The 20,286-nt window shown below is 47.3% G+C and overlaps 1 protein-coding gene across 2 annotated transcripts; it reads right to left on the reverse strand.

The window, feature by feature from the left end:
- STK38 (serine/threonine kinase 38) lies at positions 251–12,364 on the reverse strand. Of its 2 annotated transcripts, none has more exons than XM_021376915.1 (14): positions 12,101–12,364; positions 11,084–11,216; positions 9,223–9,274; positions 8,965–9,087; positions 8,610–8,693; positions 7,463–7,586; positions 7,170–7,324; positions 6,068–6,170; positions 5,406–5,467; positions 4,814–4,931; positions 4,505–4,628; positions 3,683–3,778; positions 3,363–3,457; positions 251–3,163 (listed from the first exon to the last, which is right to left on the reverse strand). In XM_021376915.1, the coding sequence occupies exons 2-14, from the start codon at positions 11,212–11,214 to the stop codon at positions 3,033–3,035; spliced, it is 1,398 nt and encodes a 465-aa protein (XP_021232590.1). In that variant the 5' UTR covers positions 11,215–11,216; positions 12,101–12,364; the 3' UTR covers positions 251–3,032. The 2 variants fall into 2 exon arrangements, with proteins under 2 accessions (XP_021232590.1, XP_021232591.1); XM_021376916.1 differs by lacking the exon at positions 12,101–12,364 and adding an exon at positions 11,630–11,826.

Consider the following 20,286-nt stretch of genomic DNA (forward strand, 5'->3'; position numbering starts at 1 on the left):
CAACCCTTTCTATGAGTAAGGTGGAAGCAGCCCGGGTATCATCTAATGGATCAGAGAACTGCGTGTTTACTAAGAGGATTTTATTTACATACCCCAATGCAAAGATCATTCCCTACAAAGTTGGCTCCCCCGCCCTCACACAATACATCTGCCAAATTTTTTTTTACAGTGCAATTTAGTAACAGCTTCTAAATATTTACAGGAAACACTTCTTCAAATTACAGTTTAAGGCAGAGCTGGGGCACAGTGATAAGAAACACTTGGTGCAGGTTTACGCAAGGCATGGTACAAAGATGAAGTGGCAGCACAACTTGAGTTCAGATTCACTGGAAATTCCGATGAGAATCTTCCCTAGAAATCCAGCTGGGTATGAAATGCAATCAACAACCTGCTAGCAGCTTGAAGAGAGCTAAGAGATACACATGAGCTCAATACACAAGCCAGCAGCTGATACAAGTGTTGGGCTGTCAGATGGGGGAGGGAACAAACAGACCCAAACCTTAAAGCACAGCTCCTGGAAGCAGCAGGTGCTTGGTTAACACCTGCAAGAGGAAGCAGGTGCAAGTGTGATACAAAGCCCAGCAGCAGAAGGGGATGTCCAAGGCTTTCAGAGGATTGTATGCAGCCCTGTGGCTCCTACTGAAAGGCACAGAAATGAGGTACCCAGCTGTTCCTTATGCCTTGTAAAAGCTTTAACTCAACTCGAAAACTGAGGTTTCAGAAGACTTTAGGAAAAAAAAGAAAACAACACATGCACTAAAAATGCACAATACATATTATTAGAGATTCTCACAGCAAGTTATCACAACTTCGAGTGGTACAGCTTCTCTCATCTTTGGTATTTATAAATGAAATTTCCGGTCCCTTTAAGTAAAGGGCTAATAATGCCACTACTGCCCCCAAAGCCTTTGTCCTAATCCACTGCAGCTTCAAAGGATTTTGCTTTCCTAAATGTTAAGGCAGTCACTAAGCTGTTGGGAATTTTTAAGTGTTTCAGTATCAATACCTTTCACTTTCCTGGTGGTTTATAAGGCCACATTTTCCAATGGTTCAAAATGAACTGCAGGATGAGGACAGGACAATTTGAGGAGTAGCTATCAGCCCTCCACAGAAACAAAGGAGGGCAGGATGTCACATTACTGACCAGCTGAGAACAAGCCCGATCCTGTAAGTCATTACTTCAGTTAGCCCTTATTCATGAGGAATTTCTCCTGACTACAGTGCTCCTGGTGCTTCTGTTAAGGCTAGTCTTGCATTTCAGCTTTTCTAGGATCCAACTGGTATCTAAGCTGCTCATGGCAAATAGTTCAACTCCTAGGACACATCCCAAAAGCACAGGGGTGGTCAGGGAGAGGATGCAACAAGTCACCACCCAATCTTTGCTAGATACAGACAACCTCCAGTCCCCCACAATGGCACTCAATTCAAAAGACAATGAGGTGAAAAGCCCTTAAAAGCACCTATTAAAAAATTCACAACAAACCCTATTTCCTTTCACTTCCTAATCTAGAAAGTTAGGACTAAGTGTAACAGAAAGCCTTCCTATCACTTTGAAACACTGCTCTAGCTCTTATTTTGTTTCTAAATAGCTTTTCTGGCCATACTATGCCATTAGTGTTCAGCACCAACAAAGGTTTAACAACCTTAGGACAGTTCTAAGTAACAAATGCTTCGAGAGACCTCCTTATAATTTTGAAAACGTCTAATTGCACATTACAAGACTGGTACCAAGCAAGCCCAAAGGGTAATGCCACCTGCCCCTGGGGGCAAAGCGGAGCTCATGATTATAAAAAGAAATTATCAAAAGCTCATCTGAGAGAATCCTCCCTCCCAAAATGCAGGCGTGTTCCCAGAGGTGTTGGCAAGGAAAGGCACTTTGGGGCTCTCCTGGAGAGCAGCCTGATCAGAACTTGTATAAATGACACGAGGCAGAATTTAAAGTACGCCAAACCGACCCTATGAGCACCATGTCTTTTGGAGACCACAGGGACAGCTGCTTCTGCTCCACACCAAGAGCAAGAAGGCCACAGAGGATGGTTTTTACAACTGATGAAGATGCCCATCTCGAAGTGGCCAACAGATGGCAGCAGCAGGAAGCCCATGGCAGACCCAGCTGGACCCACACCCCCAGCACAGAGCAGCTGAAATGAGTTTTTCCTCCATCTCTCTGCACTGACTCCACATCCAGCTGTAGCCTTCCTTATCTGCATTGCTTCTACATGCATCCTTCCATACAGGAACTGAGAACTGGTGGTACGTGGTGGAGGAAGCGGCCCATTTCTCTTAGCACTGTCTGGAGAATGAAGAAGTATTGTGCAATTGTTTTTAATTTAGAAAAATATTAAATGGCTTTGAGGGGGGTCACTGCTTTAGTACCAAAAGTAAAGTGCGCTGCAACTTGAGGCCACTGCCACGGAGCTGAGAAATGCTGCTGAAGAGGCTTCCAAGCAGCATCACAAAAAAAGAAAACCCACCACTACAAACTGAAGTTAAGGCAATGCAAGTCGTCTCCTCCTGGATAGTTTACCACACAGTTGTCTGCCTCGAGCTTTGATTATTGCTTTGTCTCCTCTGTACTGAAGTCCTTTGCCCCCAGGGAAACACTGCTGACACAAGTGGCAGATGGAGTATAGCAGTGCAGGACTGGCAAAGGGCCTACACGAACAGCACACGCTTTGCAATGTCACATGGAGGCTTGCTGTGATCTCCCAAAGGACTGTACAATCTGGCGAAGAATTTAGGAAGAAAACTCGTAACTCTTGCTCCTTGAAGCAGCAGAACATGCTTGCAGCAGTGATGGCGTACAGTTTGTGGAAGTTTGCAATGGTGCAAAAAGAACAAATCCTTAGTAACAGCCAGAGTGTGTAACAGAACAGCATCCTGAAGACTCCTCCAAAAGGTGATAGCCCTCAAGTTTTCTTTAAAAAATAAAAAAAAGTAACATTTTTTTTAAAAAAAAGTTCACTTATGGGTCAAAACCCAAGGTACAAAAAGAATTCCACGGCTCAGAAGTTGTCCCAGGTAAAGGTTAATTACTTCCCTGCTTTCATATAGGATGGTATTGCTCCTCGGGCTGTCAGGCCCTCGAAACGCTTGTAGGTGTAATTGATGAAAACCCAGTCCTTGTTCTTGTAGTCAGTCTCTGGATGGTTGCTTGTTGTCACTGATAAGTGAAAAGAAAAACAAATTATTTAGAAACCCCAGCACAAACACAAAACACTGCAGGTAGGAGAGGATGCTTCCAAAGAAGCAGATCTACATCTGAGCATTCCATTTCATTCTTCACTCCCAATCAACAACTGCAGTCGTGCGCTTTGAAACACACGGAACAAATCACTCACATGCAGAACCCAAGTATTTACCTGTTGGCTTAAGGATATCAGATTCTGGAAATTCATCAAAGTTTGAGGTATCATCAATGCTTTTGATTTCTATTGAGATGGCAGCAGGTCTCTCCCTGCCAAGAAGAACAGATTGAGCATTAAGGTTTCAAAGGCAGGAGAAAGCAGGATTCAGGCAGTTCCCAGTTGTCAGACTCAAAGACTGAAGGCACCTAGACCTTAGCAAGCTTCAGATACAGCCCAGAATACTCTCACCCACACCTAGGCATGAAAAACACCAGCCAGGCTGCTCGGTTCTGCTCAGCAGGACTAGCAGCTAGCTCTTCTGCAAAGCATCTTACCTTATGTGCTCCCAATCAACCCCTTCAAAGAATGGATTACTCTTTATTTCCTCCACACCAGATGCACCAATTCTGTGCTCCCATTCACAGCAAAATCTGGGATGAAAGGAAGAATGAAAATGAAGGAAAAAATGAAAGTGAAAGCATTCCATTTCTGGATGGAATGGCTTTCCGAACTGATACCGCCACAGTTTCCCAACGTATAAATGGAGAAGGCTGAAGACTCCCATTTCAAAAGCAACACATGAAGTTACGCTTAGCAACATCACATCAAATGCTGCAGTTCAGATGTGGTGCTCTTCCACAACAGGAGAACGTTTCCTTTCTATTTCAGGATAAGCGGAGAGCAAGAGAACGTGTAAAACCTGAAGCATTGCTATTTTTGTCCTGAAAAATGGGCGATTGAAAAGATCAGGTGTTTACATAAAAATGAGAGTCAGCATGCACTGGGATGCTGCATGCTCCAGCACGTACCATGTCACAACTCTTGCTACGTTCAGAAGCTAGCTCTGGACAAAGATGAAGTCACTTGCAAGCAAAATAGGAAGTAGAAACATCCACACTTTGCCAGACCAGCATTGCTTTCACGGGAACACAGTGCAGTGCTTTTTGAGCACGGTGCAGTCAGTGCTCCAGTGAGAGCTCCGAGACAGATGGATTTGATGAGGGAGTTGAGCATTTGATACAGGTGCATAACAAAATATGCAGCTGTCATAATCATCAGGGCTTTCCCCCCATGTGAAGCTGGCTATGGAAGCTATAGAGTACAGTTTGCAAGACAAAGTTAGCACTGTATGAACTGGCAAACCGTGCAACTGGCACCTTAAAATAAGGTCCTTGGCTTTATCAGATATTGGGACTTCTGGAGGAAACGTGAGGGTCTCTTTCCAATTCATGACTTTCTTGTACGTTTCTTGAGGAGTCTCAGAACAGAAAGGTGGATAACCTGAGGAAAGACAAACATCTTGTGTAAAGCAGAAATCATTCCTTTGGGTTGAGTCTGCACTGCACCAAAACACATCTTAAACTACGCAAGGAGGAGATGCTTTGAGAGCCCGACCCCAAGCACGCAGACACAGCTCGTGTCCTGCACCACGACTCCCAGGAACGCAGGCAATGCCCATTTCTTACCAATCAGCATCTCGTACATGATGACCCCCAGCGACCACCAGTCACAGAGCTTGTTGTAGCCCGTCTGCATGAAAACTTCAGGAGCAATGTAATCCGGAGTCCCCACAGTAGAGAAAGCCTGAAATGGATACCACAAATTACATATCCCGCTGATATGGAACTCAAGCAACAATGGTGATTTCAAGGGAGACACCGGACTGACTAAAAGACCCTTTAACAGAGCTGTTTAAAGGCTTTCTATTGAGATATACAAAGGAAAAGACTGGATTTTTTATTTTAAGAAGTCTTAAAATACCATTAGGGAAGCTGGAAAGGTATCCTTGTCTATACATAGTCATTAGCCCATTGTTAGCTTGAAAATGGTTTTACCAGCAGACACCAGCTATCAATGCAGTGCTATCTCAGGCACAACTCTTTGGCAGCTGGACGAAGGACAGACAGGAATCATTCCTTTTTACAAGAAAAAACCTGAATCTTGACACCCGCATGGTTCAGAACAGATACGGATCAATGCCTGCTATGTGTAAGCGTGCTGTTTGAGAGCAACAGCTCAGAATCGAACATCTCCAAACCAATGAAGGGTTGTACTCACCAGCTGCCGTCTGTTTCTCTTCCATGTCTCCGCTTTCCTTTTGGAATTCATGTTCTGGAAAGCTAAAGGGGATTGGAATATGTCTGAATCCTACTGATCACCCAACAGGCAGTTTTTACTCCAGAACAACTACACTACTTAAAATCTCCTTTCCAACACCACAAGGAGTACCATGGCCCAGCTGCTTGCACTCAGCTGTGCCCTCAGAGGTTCCTGCCATCCCCACCTGCTCACCACTGGCCCCTATGGCCAAAGTTCACCACCAACTTATTAGCAGACACACCTGAATTCAGCTCACACAATATGAGCCACGAAGCAGGCAGCCTGCCTCAATGAGTCAATGCTCAAGGAGACCATGAGCACATGTATTAATTTGAGATACAGCTGGCACCTACAAGTTACACTGAGCTCTCATTTGTTCTATTGCACATGCCAAGAAAGGCTACAGCACTGTCCACCCGAAACACAAACTCCTGGAAATTAAGGTGTATACTGAAGTAGCTGACGTTTTTATGAAGTAGTTTTGCAGAAATTCAAAACTACACTTTGAGATGCAGTGTTGATTATCAGACCCAAACTGCAGCGTTCTAAGTTCACATTGAAATATGCCACTGGGCACCGAGAGCCAGCCAACAGATCCTGCTCTGAAGCCAATCACTTACTGAAGTCACTGGGAAGGCTGTGGTTCAGGTTTCTATAGAACTCTGTTCTGTGGGCTTTCTTCAGGCCGGTGCACAGACCAAAATCCGAGAGTTTCACGTGGCCCTAGAAACAAAAAAGCCCGAAGTCCAACAACAGTGTGAGAATTATCACGGCAAGTAAAGCTGGACACGTCTCAGTCCCTTTATTGTGGTAAGGAGCAGATGTGCTCTTTCCACACTCCTTGTTTTAGCCTAAGACTGGATGCGTACACAGAACTGAGCTATTAATGCTTTCATCACTACTCTCCAGGGAAAGCCCGTTCTCCAGCAGCAATGCAGATCAAGAACCCTCTGCTCCTGCAAGCTCCTGACTGCTTCACAGCAAACATCTGCAGAGGGAGCTGTGGTCCCTGCACTGTGCAGTGACTGCTGGATTGGAAAAGCACCTGGGATCCGCCCCAGTGGTGACACCACCACACTCACTGGCTGCAATCATTTTTTTTTTCTGTAACTAAAATGCAAAGCCTTTTCAAAATCCTGAGTTTGTCTGTGTCTAGATGGGGACATACTGAATTACAGCACTAATTCCAGCAGCATGCTATTACCTGGCCGCTGGCAAAATATAATTTACTGTTGGCACACTTTTCCAAACTAGCTCAATCTTAAGCCAACTCGTAGCAGGCAGTAGGGCAGCACGACAAGCAAGCTTTCTGCAGACTGCCTGCAGTAACCACCTAGAAGCAAACAGATAACCCGACAAGCCTTCAGAAAGACATCCTGATTCTGAAGGAGATAATATCTCTGCTTTCAGAGTCACTGACAGAGCAGTTAGACGCTTCACATTTGATATGATCATCTACCCAATAGCTGGCAAGGGTGAGAACAACAGATGCAAGACAGAAAGGAAACATCTTTGACCAAGAGGGAAGAACTGAAACTATTTTAAATTGCAGCTGAAATAACCAAGAATAGCTGAACAACGGTCACAAGACAGCTCCTAAGTGAGGAATGAATACAACAGAGGATGGATTTCTTGGCTTCTCCTCCCCCCAGCAACATGGTAAAGGCCGTGGAAGAAGCAGTACTCCTACTACAAAGCCACTGGCAAATGGTTAGTGCATACCTTGCTGTCCAGAAGAAGGTTGTCTGGTTTGATATCTCGATGGATAAAGCCCAGCTGATGAATAGAATCAATGGCGAGCACGGTCTCAGCTATATAGAACTGTGTCTCTTCTTCTGTTAGCGTGTCTTTTTTCATCAAGAGTGTCATCATATCCCCTAGAAGCAACCCCCCCCAGACAGCAAAGGTAAAAAAACAAATGAATCCACAAACCCCAGCCCCAGATCACATCTGTATTTAAGAGATTAGAAACCCTCAAAGGGAAGGAGAGCAGCCCTTTGACTTCATGCAGTTACCTCCGGGCAGGAACTCCATGATAAGGTAGAGGTTCAGCTTATCCTGAAAGCTGTAGAACATCTTGACAACCCACAAGCTGTCCGCCTCCACGAGGATGTCCCGCTCAGCACGAATGTGGCCAACCTGGAGATACAGATGCATTTCATTCATTACAGGCCCGTGTTTAATTAATGCTTTAATGCCACGGGAAATTCAAGTATCACATCGATCCTGCTATGTTTTCCAGAATGTTCTTCCAAAGTCTGGAAAATCCCATCGAGCACCAACTCCACATCAGCCTTCAGCAGGAAGATGTGAAAGACCCTTTTATATTCAAAGAAGTTTCCACTGGAAAGCTTTCAGGGACTGCTGCCTTTGGACACGTGTACCTGAATACGGCTGCCACACAGTAACATACGTGTAGGAAGGCAAGAGCACCAACCCCATTCTTTTAAGCAAGAGAAATGTAAACCACCCCCCAAAAATAAGGTCCTATATAGAAAGGGACACTACAGTTACATTTTAATATTTCAAGTCTCTACGCATTTGGGTCGCCTTCAAGTCAGAAGTGTACATGTGATAAAGGACACCATTAAAAACCCTTATCGAAGCAGTTCTAAGATAACAGACCACTCCAAAACACAATGTATTACCATGGGAAAATTCAGAAGGAGAGACATATGGTTGATTATACAAGCAACTGCATCGTGTATACAGAAATATCTCCGTTTTTATGAAGGCATCTAACAGTTGGGTGGCTTGAGAACCAGCCCTTCTCTAAGCAGCCTGCATGCCCTTCAGGACCTTGCTTCAGCCCCTTATAGCAGGCTGAGAGCAGAGCACCCATTTGGCAGCACTGCACCAAGCGAGCACGCTGCTGCTTGGGTTTGGGATGAGCATGCTCAGAAATAGAATTGTGTTCCTGATTTTCTGACCACACACACAGCACGTCCCAGACTGATTGCAGTGCTGAACAAGAAGCAAATACCTCTGACAACATTCCCATCTCCCCCATACAAACGAGGGAAGAAAAAGCCACATCGTGGCTTTAGCTAGTAACCTGAAGCTACAGGTGCTCATCACTGCACCTCTACACATCCATCACCATTACCTCCCACAGTCACCCAAGGCACAGACATGGCGCTGCTGGTTAAGGTGGCTATTCACCTGCTCTTTCTCCAGCATATCAGCTTTACGCAGTATTTTCATGGCATAAACGTGCCCCGTGTCTTTCTTCTGGACAAGCCGCACCTAGAAAGCACGTACAGGTTCGAGTCAGACACAGCACCGTCACCACACCTCCACAAATCTGGGTCTCAGGTCCTCAGCTCCCATTTCATTACGTTGCATCAGTCTACACAAACCCAAAGCATCACACATTGCATGGCAACGGCAAGCAAGTGCAGTTAACTCCAAGAAATTAAATCATTTTAACAGAATTGACGCTTGTGCGAGCTACATAAGCCTCCAGCAAACTGCAGCGTCATGTGAAAATACTGGCAGTCATCTCCCCAGGACCCACCTCTCCAAACGCTCCTCTGCCTATCACTTTCAAAGACTCAAAGTCTTCCAGACCGAGCCTTGTCCTCTTCAGGCGAAGGAATTCTGTTTCTTTTTGTGCGTGCGCCGATCTCCTGATCCTTTTCTAGAGTTCAGGGAGAAGAAAACACAGCTCTGCAGTTGTGCTCGATAGCAGCCGCAGGAATTCCACACGAAGATGCTAGATTGCCATTTGTACAGAAATCACCCCTATTGAAGTGATTTTCCCCATATTAATTACCTCCTCATCTTTTAAGCCTTCTTCTTCCATCATTTGTTCGAGCTTCTTTTGTCTGGAGGAAAAACAAACATAGGAAGAAAAAAAGGTGAATACTTGGACATTCTGTCAATCACATGCATGTACCCAACACACAGCTCTGGCCTCTGCCTGCTGTGAAAGGAGTAACAAATGTGCACGATATAGAACAGAGAATCAGATACAAGATTAATTCTGAGGAAACTACTGCTGCTGCTTTACCATTCTTCAGCAATTTACATCTCTGCTTCTGATAATCCAAACCTGCCCGAGTCCCACAGGTCTGATTAAGGCATACATTTTCACTGCATGGGAACACAGACCGAGGAGATCCGGGGTCAGTTCCTGCCTCTGCCTTGGGCAGCTGGACGAGTGCCCCGAGGCCAAAGCCACAATAAACACTGAAGCATCAAAGCCTCACTTCTTCCAGGGTCACCTCCACGGATCCATGCCGCAGTTTCTCTGCATCTTGTACACATCAATGTCACTATTTCCCAATACTGCAAATATTTGAGAAAGGGAAACATGCCAGAGTGTATTTTCCCACCTAAGAAAAATCAGATACTAATTGGGAGCAAAGAGGGAAACAAGATTTCAGAGAGGAGAATGGGCTCAGGGAATGCATGCTGTGATTATCAATGGGAACTCCTTCCCAGTACGGAGCACATTCACAGCTGGCTGAACTGGGGCTGTGGGTTACAGGGTTTTTTTTTGGTTTGTTTGCTCCTGTCCTGGGCATATTCCTTCAGTGCAACACAAGTGTGCTAAATTCCCTGACTCTGTGCAAGTCATTCTTGGCAAGATCCCCTTCCGGTGCCCTGTGCCACCACGCAGCTGCTGGGATGCGATAATATGTGGGGCTATCACTTCCACCATCAGGCACATTTCAACTGCTTCACCCTTATTTAAGGACCCAGGCATCTCATTTCACACTCAAGAAAAAGAAGGCTGCTGCTGCAACGCCCTGAAATAAGGAGCTCAGCTCAACTGAGAGATGCTGAAATCCCCCTAAGCATCCTCAGGAGGTCCCACCTGCACTTCAGCTCCAAAGCACACATCAGAGTGGAAAGCAAAGCAAACAGCTCCTGAAGGGCACGATGCTTTTTCAAAGTTTTAACTTAAAACAGAAAAAAAAGCCCTCACTGAGGCTTTGAGAGCAGACAATAGCACTCAGAAAGCAAGGAATTGAATCAGTGATATTTCTGTTTGGATTAGACCTCCATCTCTCTTTAACGTGAAGCTTTGAAGGAAACGTGTACACAGGACAGTATTAATTTCTAAACTGCTTTCTGCAGTCCTTGCAGTTCCCAAGCAATCCTCCTGGATCGAGGCAGGTTACTGGCAGCGAGTCTGCAGGCAAATGAGCACTGAACCTTTGGGAAAATTCTGATTATAGACTGCACGGCAAACTGGGAGCACGCCAGACATCCCTGTGCTACCACTCGAGGGTACCCAGCAAATCAGAGGCTTCCAGCCAAAGGAAAACAAAAATAACACTTGTCAGGGGAACAACTTGGTAGACTTTGGCCGACAAACTTCAAGGGATGCAATAGGTTCAGTTATTTCACACACAAGAAGGGAGCACAAGGTGACAGCATGGCCCCACACAGCCCCCTCTGCAGAGAGACAGAGGAGAGATGCTGGCTTTCTACCTCTGAACTGCATTAGAACCAAGCCAAGCGCATCTCCTACTCAGTCCCAAACCTGACCTGATGCAGCTGTCCCCATCCACTGCACGGAGCTGGACCAGATGACAGCTGAAGGTCCCTTCCAACTCAACGACTCTGTGATAATGCCCTTTGTTTTTTTAAGCTCGGTCACAGCCCTCTCCCCTTGGTGCTGTTACCTCATCTCCCGCTCTTCGTGCTGCGCGATGAGATTGCTGTAGAAGTTCTCCAGCGTCACCTTCGTCATCGTCACCCGCTCCTTGGTGTGGTTGCTCATGGAGGAGCACGGCGTCGGGCCCGTCATTGCCATGGCTGCAAGGACAGGAGGAAACAGGTGAGAGCAGCAGCAGACAGACTTCAAACCAGAGAGCTGGTCAGGGGAGAGATGCTGAGCGGAGGGACCAGAGGACACTAATGGGACACAAACAGGAGAGCTGCTTGTGCTCAGATTGAGCAGGGAAGCGTCTTACAAAAGAAAGGTAAAGCCAAGCTTCCTGTTTTGCACATTTCTGACCTGAGACTAAGAGGGAAGGAAACTTAAGAAACGCGGTGCCCCAGAAACCACAATTTCAGGCAGCACTGAAAGCACTCGTTTTTCCCAGGGAGTGCTCTCGCAGCGTTGCTCTGCTAACCGCACTGCTACGTCTGACCCAGGAGCGCCTGTCCCACCACGGCGGTGACGCTCACCCAGCTCCCAAAAGCCAACAGAGCAGCACCCCCCGCACCTCGCTCCGCTCCCCGCGGTCGCACTCGGGACTCTTCGGGCCCATTCCGCAGCGTGCCGCGGGCAGCACAGGTGCGGGCACACCTGGCGGCGTCACTCCGCTCTCCGGAGCGCACCAGAACTCAGAGCTTCCAGGCGAAAAGCGCAACCTCCGCCTTCCCTTGGAGCACCGGGCGAGCGCGGGGATCGCTCCCGTTGGACCGCACGGAGCGGCTCTTTGTGACCCCCCCCCCCCCCTCCCCGACCTGCGGGGCGCCGCTTGGTTTCGTTTCCCACAGAACAGAGTGGGAGTGATTCAAGAGCTGCAGGCGGGGGGGGAGGGAGGATAAAAATAAAGGAGAAGAAAGAACCACCGCCAGGTGCTCCCGCACCGCGGGGCGGACAAAGGGGCCCCGCCCGGCCCGAGGAGCGGCCCCCGCTGCTGCCCTCCCACCCCCCCGCAGAGGGGCACGGAAGCGGCGGCGGCGCTTACCGGAGCCCCCCCCTCGGGAAGGGGGCGGTGAGGAGCGGACCGCAGCGCTGTGATCACGGCGGGGGGGTGACGGGAGCGAGGCCGAGCAGAGCGCGCACCCCTCGGGAGCCGACGAAGCCCCCGCGCCGCACCCGCCGCCCCCCGCAGCCACGGAGCCCAGCACGGCCCGAACGCCCTAAGTACGGCCGCGGCACCGCGCATGCGCCATCATCCCCACGGCCTCGCCCCCGTCGCCCGAGGGGCGGGGTTATCTCTGGCCCCGCCCTCCCCGTGGCGGCGCATGCGTGGTGCCACTCAGAGGTGGGGGGGGCGTGCTGTTAGGCGCGTGTGCGGTGCTCTCTGGTGGGGTGCTGGGGGTTGGCTGCTGGTGGTTGGTTGTGTTCTCCGGGATGATAAAATCTAGGAATTCCGTTGGAAATTAATCTTGCTCTCTTCTGGGCTCAGCCAGAAACATTAGAGCTATAGGTGTGAGCTGTCTGTAGTGCTCCGGCAGCCATGGGGAGCTCTCTCCCTCTCCAAAATGGCGCTGCGTGGTTTCAGGCTGTGTTTTCTGTGTGATAAAGGGAAGGTGTTTTTTCCTCGTCTCTACAGAGATACATAGCGTTGTGTTACAGGGCGGTGATTATAGGGATGAGGCGTGACCAGGGTCAGGTGCCACCAAGGTGCCTCCACACAAGTGCAGGAGATGCCCAACCTGAGTCTGCAGATGGGGTATGGGAAGGGAGGGCTCCCACATCACAGCCCAGAAAATCATTCTCTGGGCAGTGCAATGTGCATTTATCTCAGCCCTTTTCTGTTCCAAACCCTCGCTTTATTTGCTGGGGCGATGTTTTAGTAATGGTTTGATTGGCCACAGGACTGTGACCTCAGTGGAACGGCATGGCAAAAGAAAGGTGATTCCATATTCATCCCAAATGTCTGGAGATGGGCAGATGATCATTTTATGTACGTTTCTACAAAGGAACAGGAGCAATTCAGAGAGTGGAAACGTTTTTATTAACCACACTGAGTTGCTGGGGCTTGTATCTATCACTGAGGAATACTCTTTGCACGTTGCAGTTGAAATCTGTCAGCAGCAGAGGAATGCCGGGATTTCAAATGCCATGCATAGTCCCTATGTGATGGAAATGGAGACATATTCATATCACAACTGAGAGATTTCTTTTCTGAAACACTGATTTTGCAGCTAAATCCGATGTTGCTTTGCCTAGACGGAGCCGGTCAGTTTTAAGGTGAATAACAAAATAGAATCATGAGCTATCTGTTTCTGTCTGGGGAAACACAATTGGCCCCATGAGGTTGGTTTTCTGCTTAGAAAATGCGATACGCTGTGGGGGCCCACAGGAACACAGAAAAGGTAGAAATTCTTGAAATAAAAGGCTCGAATATTGGAGTCTGGATGGTGATTCTCATCTTTTTCACCAGCAGAAGGATAATGGCTAGTGCTTAGGCAGGGAGCGCTGGATCTGCTGCCTCTGTGGCATTGCAAAAGTTTGCTACCCTGAAGCAAAACCTGAGAGATGAGATAGATTTAAAAAAAAAAAAAACAAACAAAAAACCCACCAACCTTTGGACCTGAAGTATAAGGAAAATCTCTACTACTACAAAGGAAGGGCAGAGCTGCAGGCAGGTGTGAAATAGAAGACAATGTTATTAAGAGGTAATGGCTTTCTTAAAGTCAAAACTTCAAGTGAGCTTGTGAACATGCAGATTAATGAACCGAACTTCCTGCTTTGCCCGGGCTACACAGATCTGCCACGGCCCTGTAAGATGCTGGTAACAGACAGGGAGGGCCTTGCCATGAAAAGCAAGATTTCTGGCCTGCTAAAAATCACTGCACCTCACAGTCACAATACTCAAACTGCCTGCGAGGGAGAGAACCCAGGTCCTTGAAAGACTCTCCGTTCAACACCTACAAATGGGCAATGGAACAAATAGACACTGTTTTTTCTTTTGCAGTTCATCTTTGCATGAGAGCTTTTCCTTAAAGCATCACGTATCTAAAGCAGTGCACAGACTAAGCTGGATGGAGGCTAGTGGTAAAAGTGCTGTGGCTGGTTGCTAGGATTTCTCTTTCTGCCGAACTCTTTGATTTGAAGGAGATCAAAAACATCTTGTGGGTTCCAGTTACCGTCCGGGGTCTTTGGATTCTGCAGTAAATACTGCTTTTTCAGTGGGGGGAAGCCTTGCTCGTCTTCCGTCAGTTCCAGGAGCTGCTTCATCGGGGTTGAACTCTCATCTCTGCTGATGCTGTGGTAGAGATCTGAGGGATCTCTGCTCTTCTGCGAATCCCACATGGCATTTGAAAGGGAAATATCCCTGCTGCTGGCTGTGTGCACACTACCTAGGGCATTGTGGAGCCACATCAGGCGCTTCAGCCCTTGAAATGCTCTCCCCTTGTCATGCATGAGCTGGTGCTCCGTCACTGCTCTTTTACTGCAACAGCAAAAAGAGTTCAGTTAGCAAACAAGCACAGCTGGTTCTGCGTTCCTGTTTCAAAATCACTGATTTGCATCCATCAATCTTAGACTCTTCTCTACGCTGAGAAAGGAGCACTGGTCTACATGGGACACGGAGGACAACCCTGATGCCACGCTCAGGGACAGGCTGGGTGTGCTGTTGCCCAGAGCCAGCCCGACCCACGCAGAGCCTGCTTGGACAGTGCCAGGCAGTCAGCTCCTGAAGGTGGGAATTGGAGCTTTAATAGTAAAACCTTTCCCGTGAACAATACAAGTGCTGTTACTGACATCCAGATCAGCCATTGCACATGAGGCATTGCAGCTATAGGCTTCTGCTGCAGATTTGGATCTGACTGGGAAGCTATGGAATTTTAGTACGTGCCATTTCCATGGCTTGCCTTGAACATCTTTGCATGCTTTGCTATGCTGTTCTCAAAAGCATCAGCAGAAAGACACTGAATATAGTGTAATCTATGCATCTAAAAATGCAATTGGTATGATTCTGTACTGTATAAAAGGCAGTAAAATGTATACAAATGTTCTTCAGCTATGCCTGGAGTAAATGACAGCAGTGAAGAATACAGCCTCCTAAATCAAAGGCAAGCAGTCTGCTTATGATATTAAGTAAAAGGGTGATAGTGCTTACTTTTCAGTGTCTTGACATGTTGCAAAACAGGCAAAAAGAATGATTGCCAGAAGTGTAACCATCTGCAGAGATCTCTGGGGCAGGAACATTTCCTCTCTTCTTTAAATCTGATCAACAGGACAAGAAGCTGACAGTATGACCAAAAATCTTTCTCTTGTCATTCGTTCACCTGACAAAATGCATTTCAGCCTTCAAGCACTAGTAAAAGTGGAGCAATACACTGATACTTCACCCCAGAACCTGCCAGAACATCAGATGTGTGGACTTGTATACCAGTAAAAGATGAGCAGGTTTCCTGGAAAATGTATGCATTTCTTTGCTGAGAATCCTCAATCTCCTTTCCCTCTCACATTTCTCAATATACTGCTTCCAACTCCTGTGCATTTGCAGGCACAGGAGATTATGTCATTTGGAACTGGCAAGAGATCTTCCTGATAAAATTTCCTAGCAGAAATTTAGCAAAACGATCAGGATTGCTGCCTGAAATGTCTGCCACAAAACTCAAAAAGAGTTTAAGACCAGACTGTGCAAATCAAGTGAAGATGCAGACACAGCCCTGGGGATTTGGACTTGAATAATACAGCCTTTTCTGTGAGCCATAGAAGGGCGGTTGCAGACATCCAAATCAGCCATTGCACACGAGGATCGGATTCGATTGATAGTGGATATCTTTTCTGTAAGGAAGTGGAGTTCTGGCTTCAGAGATGCAACTGGAAAGTGTACAGCGATTATTCTCATCTAAGAGAATTACTTTCTGAATGATTTCCTTGGACAATATGCTCAAATTAAACCAGGCATGAAAGAAGAACGCATACTATTTCCAATTAAAAATATCCATATTAAATACAGATGTGTACCATACAAAGACATACATAGATACAAACGTGCTTACGTCCTGCATCATATCTTAGCCTATGCAAATGTAGATCTGCTCACACACAACGGTTAAGCTATGCTTACATACTGTGATCAACAGAACATCATGTAATAACTAAAAAGCAGCTCTGAGTTACAAGGGTAACATCATCTACTCACTGGCGGTCTTGTAGAGATTGCAGGGAAGTCTTGGTCTGCACGGGTGCGTCTCCGTGCCAGTCCCTCGTGATGTTCCAGCTGCAATGACAGCGAGTGCCTTCCACCTTCTTTTATACCTGCCCAGGAACCACAGAAACAATCATCACTACAGCACTTTGTGACTAAGACCTTTCCTCTCGTGTCGGTGAAATGAGAGAGCTCGCTATTTCCAGTGATAATAAATCTTGGATTCTAAAATGTTCAGCTGTGACTAAGGAAACGATCACGAGTTTGTGGGAAGTATGTTGTTGTTCTTTTGCTGTCTCCCCTGTTTTGTTGCTTTGGGTTTTGGTTTTTTTTTTGAGACCTTTCTTCTGACACTGTTATTGTGCCCCAAGATGATGGAGGAGGGATATTCAAGCTTGTTCCAGGTCTCTGGCATGCTTTGCTCTGTTCTTGGACTCATGAATAGCTCACAGATGTTGCACAGGTGGAATCTATGTCAGCAATACTGTAAGTCTGTAATGCAGTGCACTGTGACAGGCAGTTACTTGCAGAAAATCTGAGGAGTTTGTAAATAAGATCCCGCTGGATTTTAGTGCTTAATACAAATCTCATTCAAATCCATTGGTTGCACAGTACAATGTATTTGTTTTAAATCTTACAACATGGGGAGATACGGAGAAGCCTTATCAACTTACTAAACGATAAAAATGCAAGTAGTAGCTCAGGCAAGAAGCCAAATTCTGATGAGATTTGAAACCATAGGACTTACTGAAATGCAAGTCTAGATACTCATTTGATGATATCTAGCCAGGCAATTCATTATAATTTGGATACTGAGGATATGGATGGACTGGAGCACCAGGCTGAACCACTAAGTCTGTTCAAGAAGACCAGACCCTATTTCTCCAAGTGAATGGAAGTGAATGTATCTGTCTTCTCTGAGAAAAGAAGACCTGGAAAAACTGAAGATACCTTTTGCTTGGTGTTATCAGAAGCTGCCCGTTCATTTCACATAGGCACCGCCTCACCTGCCCATTAAACTCAGTCTCAGGTGAGTGGAAACTCATTGCCTGATAGCACAGACAGGCCAGGCCCTGTTAGCAGTGCTCTCACCTTCTCATGCGTTCTCGCAGCTTCTGTGGACACCAAATCCCTCTTGATTCTATTCCTTGTGACAGCTTGTTGTGAGCCCTGCTATTTCTCAGCAATCAAACAAGTGTTCCTGATGATGTGAGTCTCAATTGTTGGAGTGTAACTCATTAAAGTGTATGAAGCGTGTCACCAATTAAAAATGACATTTGTTAAATGTTGCTAAAGCAGAGGCCTGCTTCTCATCTTAGTTTCCAGGGTAGCTTGCAGTGTCACTGAGTTATCTGTCCATGAAGCCAAAGTTTCATAGTTACATCTTCAGGGACTAATGAGCATTGGCCAAAGTCAGGACCAAAACATCTGGACTAATTTATCCCTGAACTTTTCGAGTCTCCATCACATAATGGGCTTTCATTGACCGCACTTACTGGTGTCTGCACCGGAAGAACAGACATTGCATTAATCCAAGTGTCTGCAGGTAGGTCAGAGACATTGACACAAGCTCAGTAAATGGGCACTTGAAGCATTCCGTAATGGCCAAAGTGCATTGCTGTGGCTACGCGCCTCCATTGGACGTTTTTTTTTCACCCAAAGACTTAGAAGAAGTGAAATTAACCTATGTGACTTCCTAACAGCTCCCTGAGAGGTGTCTGAGAACAGACTGCGCTGCAGTAACGGTGCGGTTTTGACAAACATTCAGTGCAAAGACACTGGCACGAACAGCGCAGCGAGGGAGAGACGCTTGCAGGGATTTATTCCACGGTTTGCGGTATTTCTCAGGAAAACACGAGATGTCTTGATCACACAGCTCATACCACAGCCACACGCACAGCTGTTAATATTTCTGATTACGATGGATACGTTAATTCCACAACCACAAACTGCAAACAGCATTGCCAGCTGATGGCAATACGGTTCCCTCGGGCCTCAGGGGGCACCCTGCAGCCACCAAAGACTTTACTCTCGGCTTCAGAGGCCTTTGCTCCCATCCTATGGCATTTCCAGGCCTGACTTCGCGTTGGCTGCTGCCTCTGCTGCTCAGCCACCTTTTGCAGGGTGAGCTTTGGGCGAGGAGGGCTGTGCAAATCGCAGTTTCCCCATGAGTGATTCTTTTGTTTTCTTCAGGCCCTTCCCCAGGGAAGCAGGTGCGGGAGGAAGGGAACGTGGCTTGCTGCTCAGCGTGAAAGGGGAAAGAGAGAGGCTGGAGGTCCAGCTGGGGGGAGGGAACAGAAAACAAAGAAAAAGTGCAAAGAGCAAGAGGAATCCCAGGCCTGGGCTTTAAAACTTAATTCCATACTGCAGGAGGGACCCTCTGTCTGCAGGGAGATGGACAGAGATCGGGTGCATCTTTCCCACGTGCAGTTTTCCACGATTCACCAGCAATAGAAGAAGCCTTGCTGCTTCTCTCATGTAAAACTCCATTTTCTTTGTCCTCTCTTAGCCTACCAGGCTGAAATTCGCCTGAGCTGCTCACTGCGGTGTGTGGAAAGAAAGGCACCGCCCTGCTGAGAGGAAACAGTTTGACCACACTTGGATGGTAAATATAGTTCCCCCGAGCTGCTGGTGAGGCAGCTGCTAATGAATGGCTGCTCTCCCTTCCTGGCCTCCTTAATTGAGAGATCAGAGGAAATAACACCTGGCAGCAAACCCGGAGGCCACAGAGATCTATGCACCACCACACCCAGCAGCCATCGCCATCCCTCTGCCCCGGGAGGACGGAGCAGCAGCGGCATCGCCTTGGTAACCGCTGGAGGGAGGTGGGATTCAGCTTCTTGAAAGAGCAGGCTGCAGGCTTCCCTTCTTTCTGCTGGGTGTGGGGAATTTTGTGCAATCCAGAGGGGACGGAGAGGAAAGGAATCCCATGTGCAATCCCCTGGATTGTGTGGGCCGTTGTAAATCTTGTCCCCGAATCCACTGCGTCGTCCCAGAGAACGCTCTGATCGTCCAGGGGATTAAAACACGAGTCGAAACAGCAGTTCGTTGGGTTCAGAGATTTAAATTTCCATTTAGAGATTTCAAGCCAGACCTAGAGAAGCGTCAGACTCACAGCTCTATCTGAACACAGCAGTGAGGGTGGTGGTATTGTCCTGCACAACCTCTCCTGGAGCCGAGCTGGGGGCTGATTCTTTCTGCTTCCCCAAATGGACTATTTTCTGCGTGCGAAACAAACAGAAGCTGAAACAAAGCCTCCAGTCCCTTGTGCCGCCTCTGTAACATCACTGCGCTGTGTTGAGCTTAGCCCTGGTTGTACAGGGCTGGAGAGGGCCGCAGGGAACCTCGGCAAAGCAAAACCGAGCTTAAACGAAGGATCGCCCATTGCCGGGGGGACCTGGGGTGTCCCTGGGACCGGCCCCAGCAGCGGGGAATGCCGCCCTCTGGTGCTCACGTTGGCTCAGGGACCAGTTTTGACCCTTGGAAGCATTCTACGGACAAGAAGCTCTTACGAGATGCTACAAAAGGACTTCCAAAAATTGAAGTGAATTGTACGTGCTGCCTGTCCTTAAGCCGCGTCATTTTGACATGCTGGTACAGTTCTAGCACGTGGAGGAGGACTGCACAAATCCTGCTTGGAAGACACGGTGCTTATGCATTAACTTGTGTTCAGAATACCTTATTGCATTCAGCATTACTCAAAGAACTATTAACTGCACTTGTGCCAGATATATTTATCTTGTTTGGCCCAAGTCATCATGGCAATTCTGGATTAAATACAGCCTACAGATATGGCTGCAAAGTGATGTTTTAGGAAGGTAATAAAACGCTGTGTGCTGAAGTTAGTACCAAAGCTACACCTGTGAGTGTCTTGAGTTAACACCAGTTTCCTCAGCAATTTTATTTACCGCTGAGAAAAATCCCGCCCGACGCCATTTTGGGCTGGACGGCGGGAACAGGCGCGTTGAGCGAGGGCGGGACACGGCGACCTGTCAATCAGCAGAACGGCGCCCTCTGATTCGCCTCAGCGCGGCGTCATG

Source organism: Numida meleagris, chromosome 25, assembly GCF_002078875.1.
Source record: "Numida meleagris isolate 19003 breed g44 Domestic line chromosome 25, NumMel1.0, whole genome shotgun sequence".
In the NCBI taxonomy this organism is placed as follows: domain Eukaryota; kingdom Metazoa; phylum Chordata; class Aves; order Galliformes; family Numididae; genus Numida; species Numida meleagris.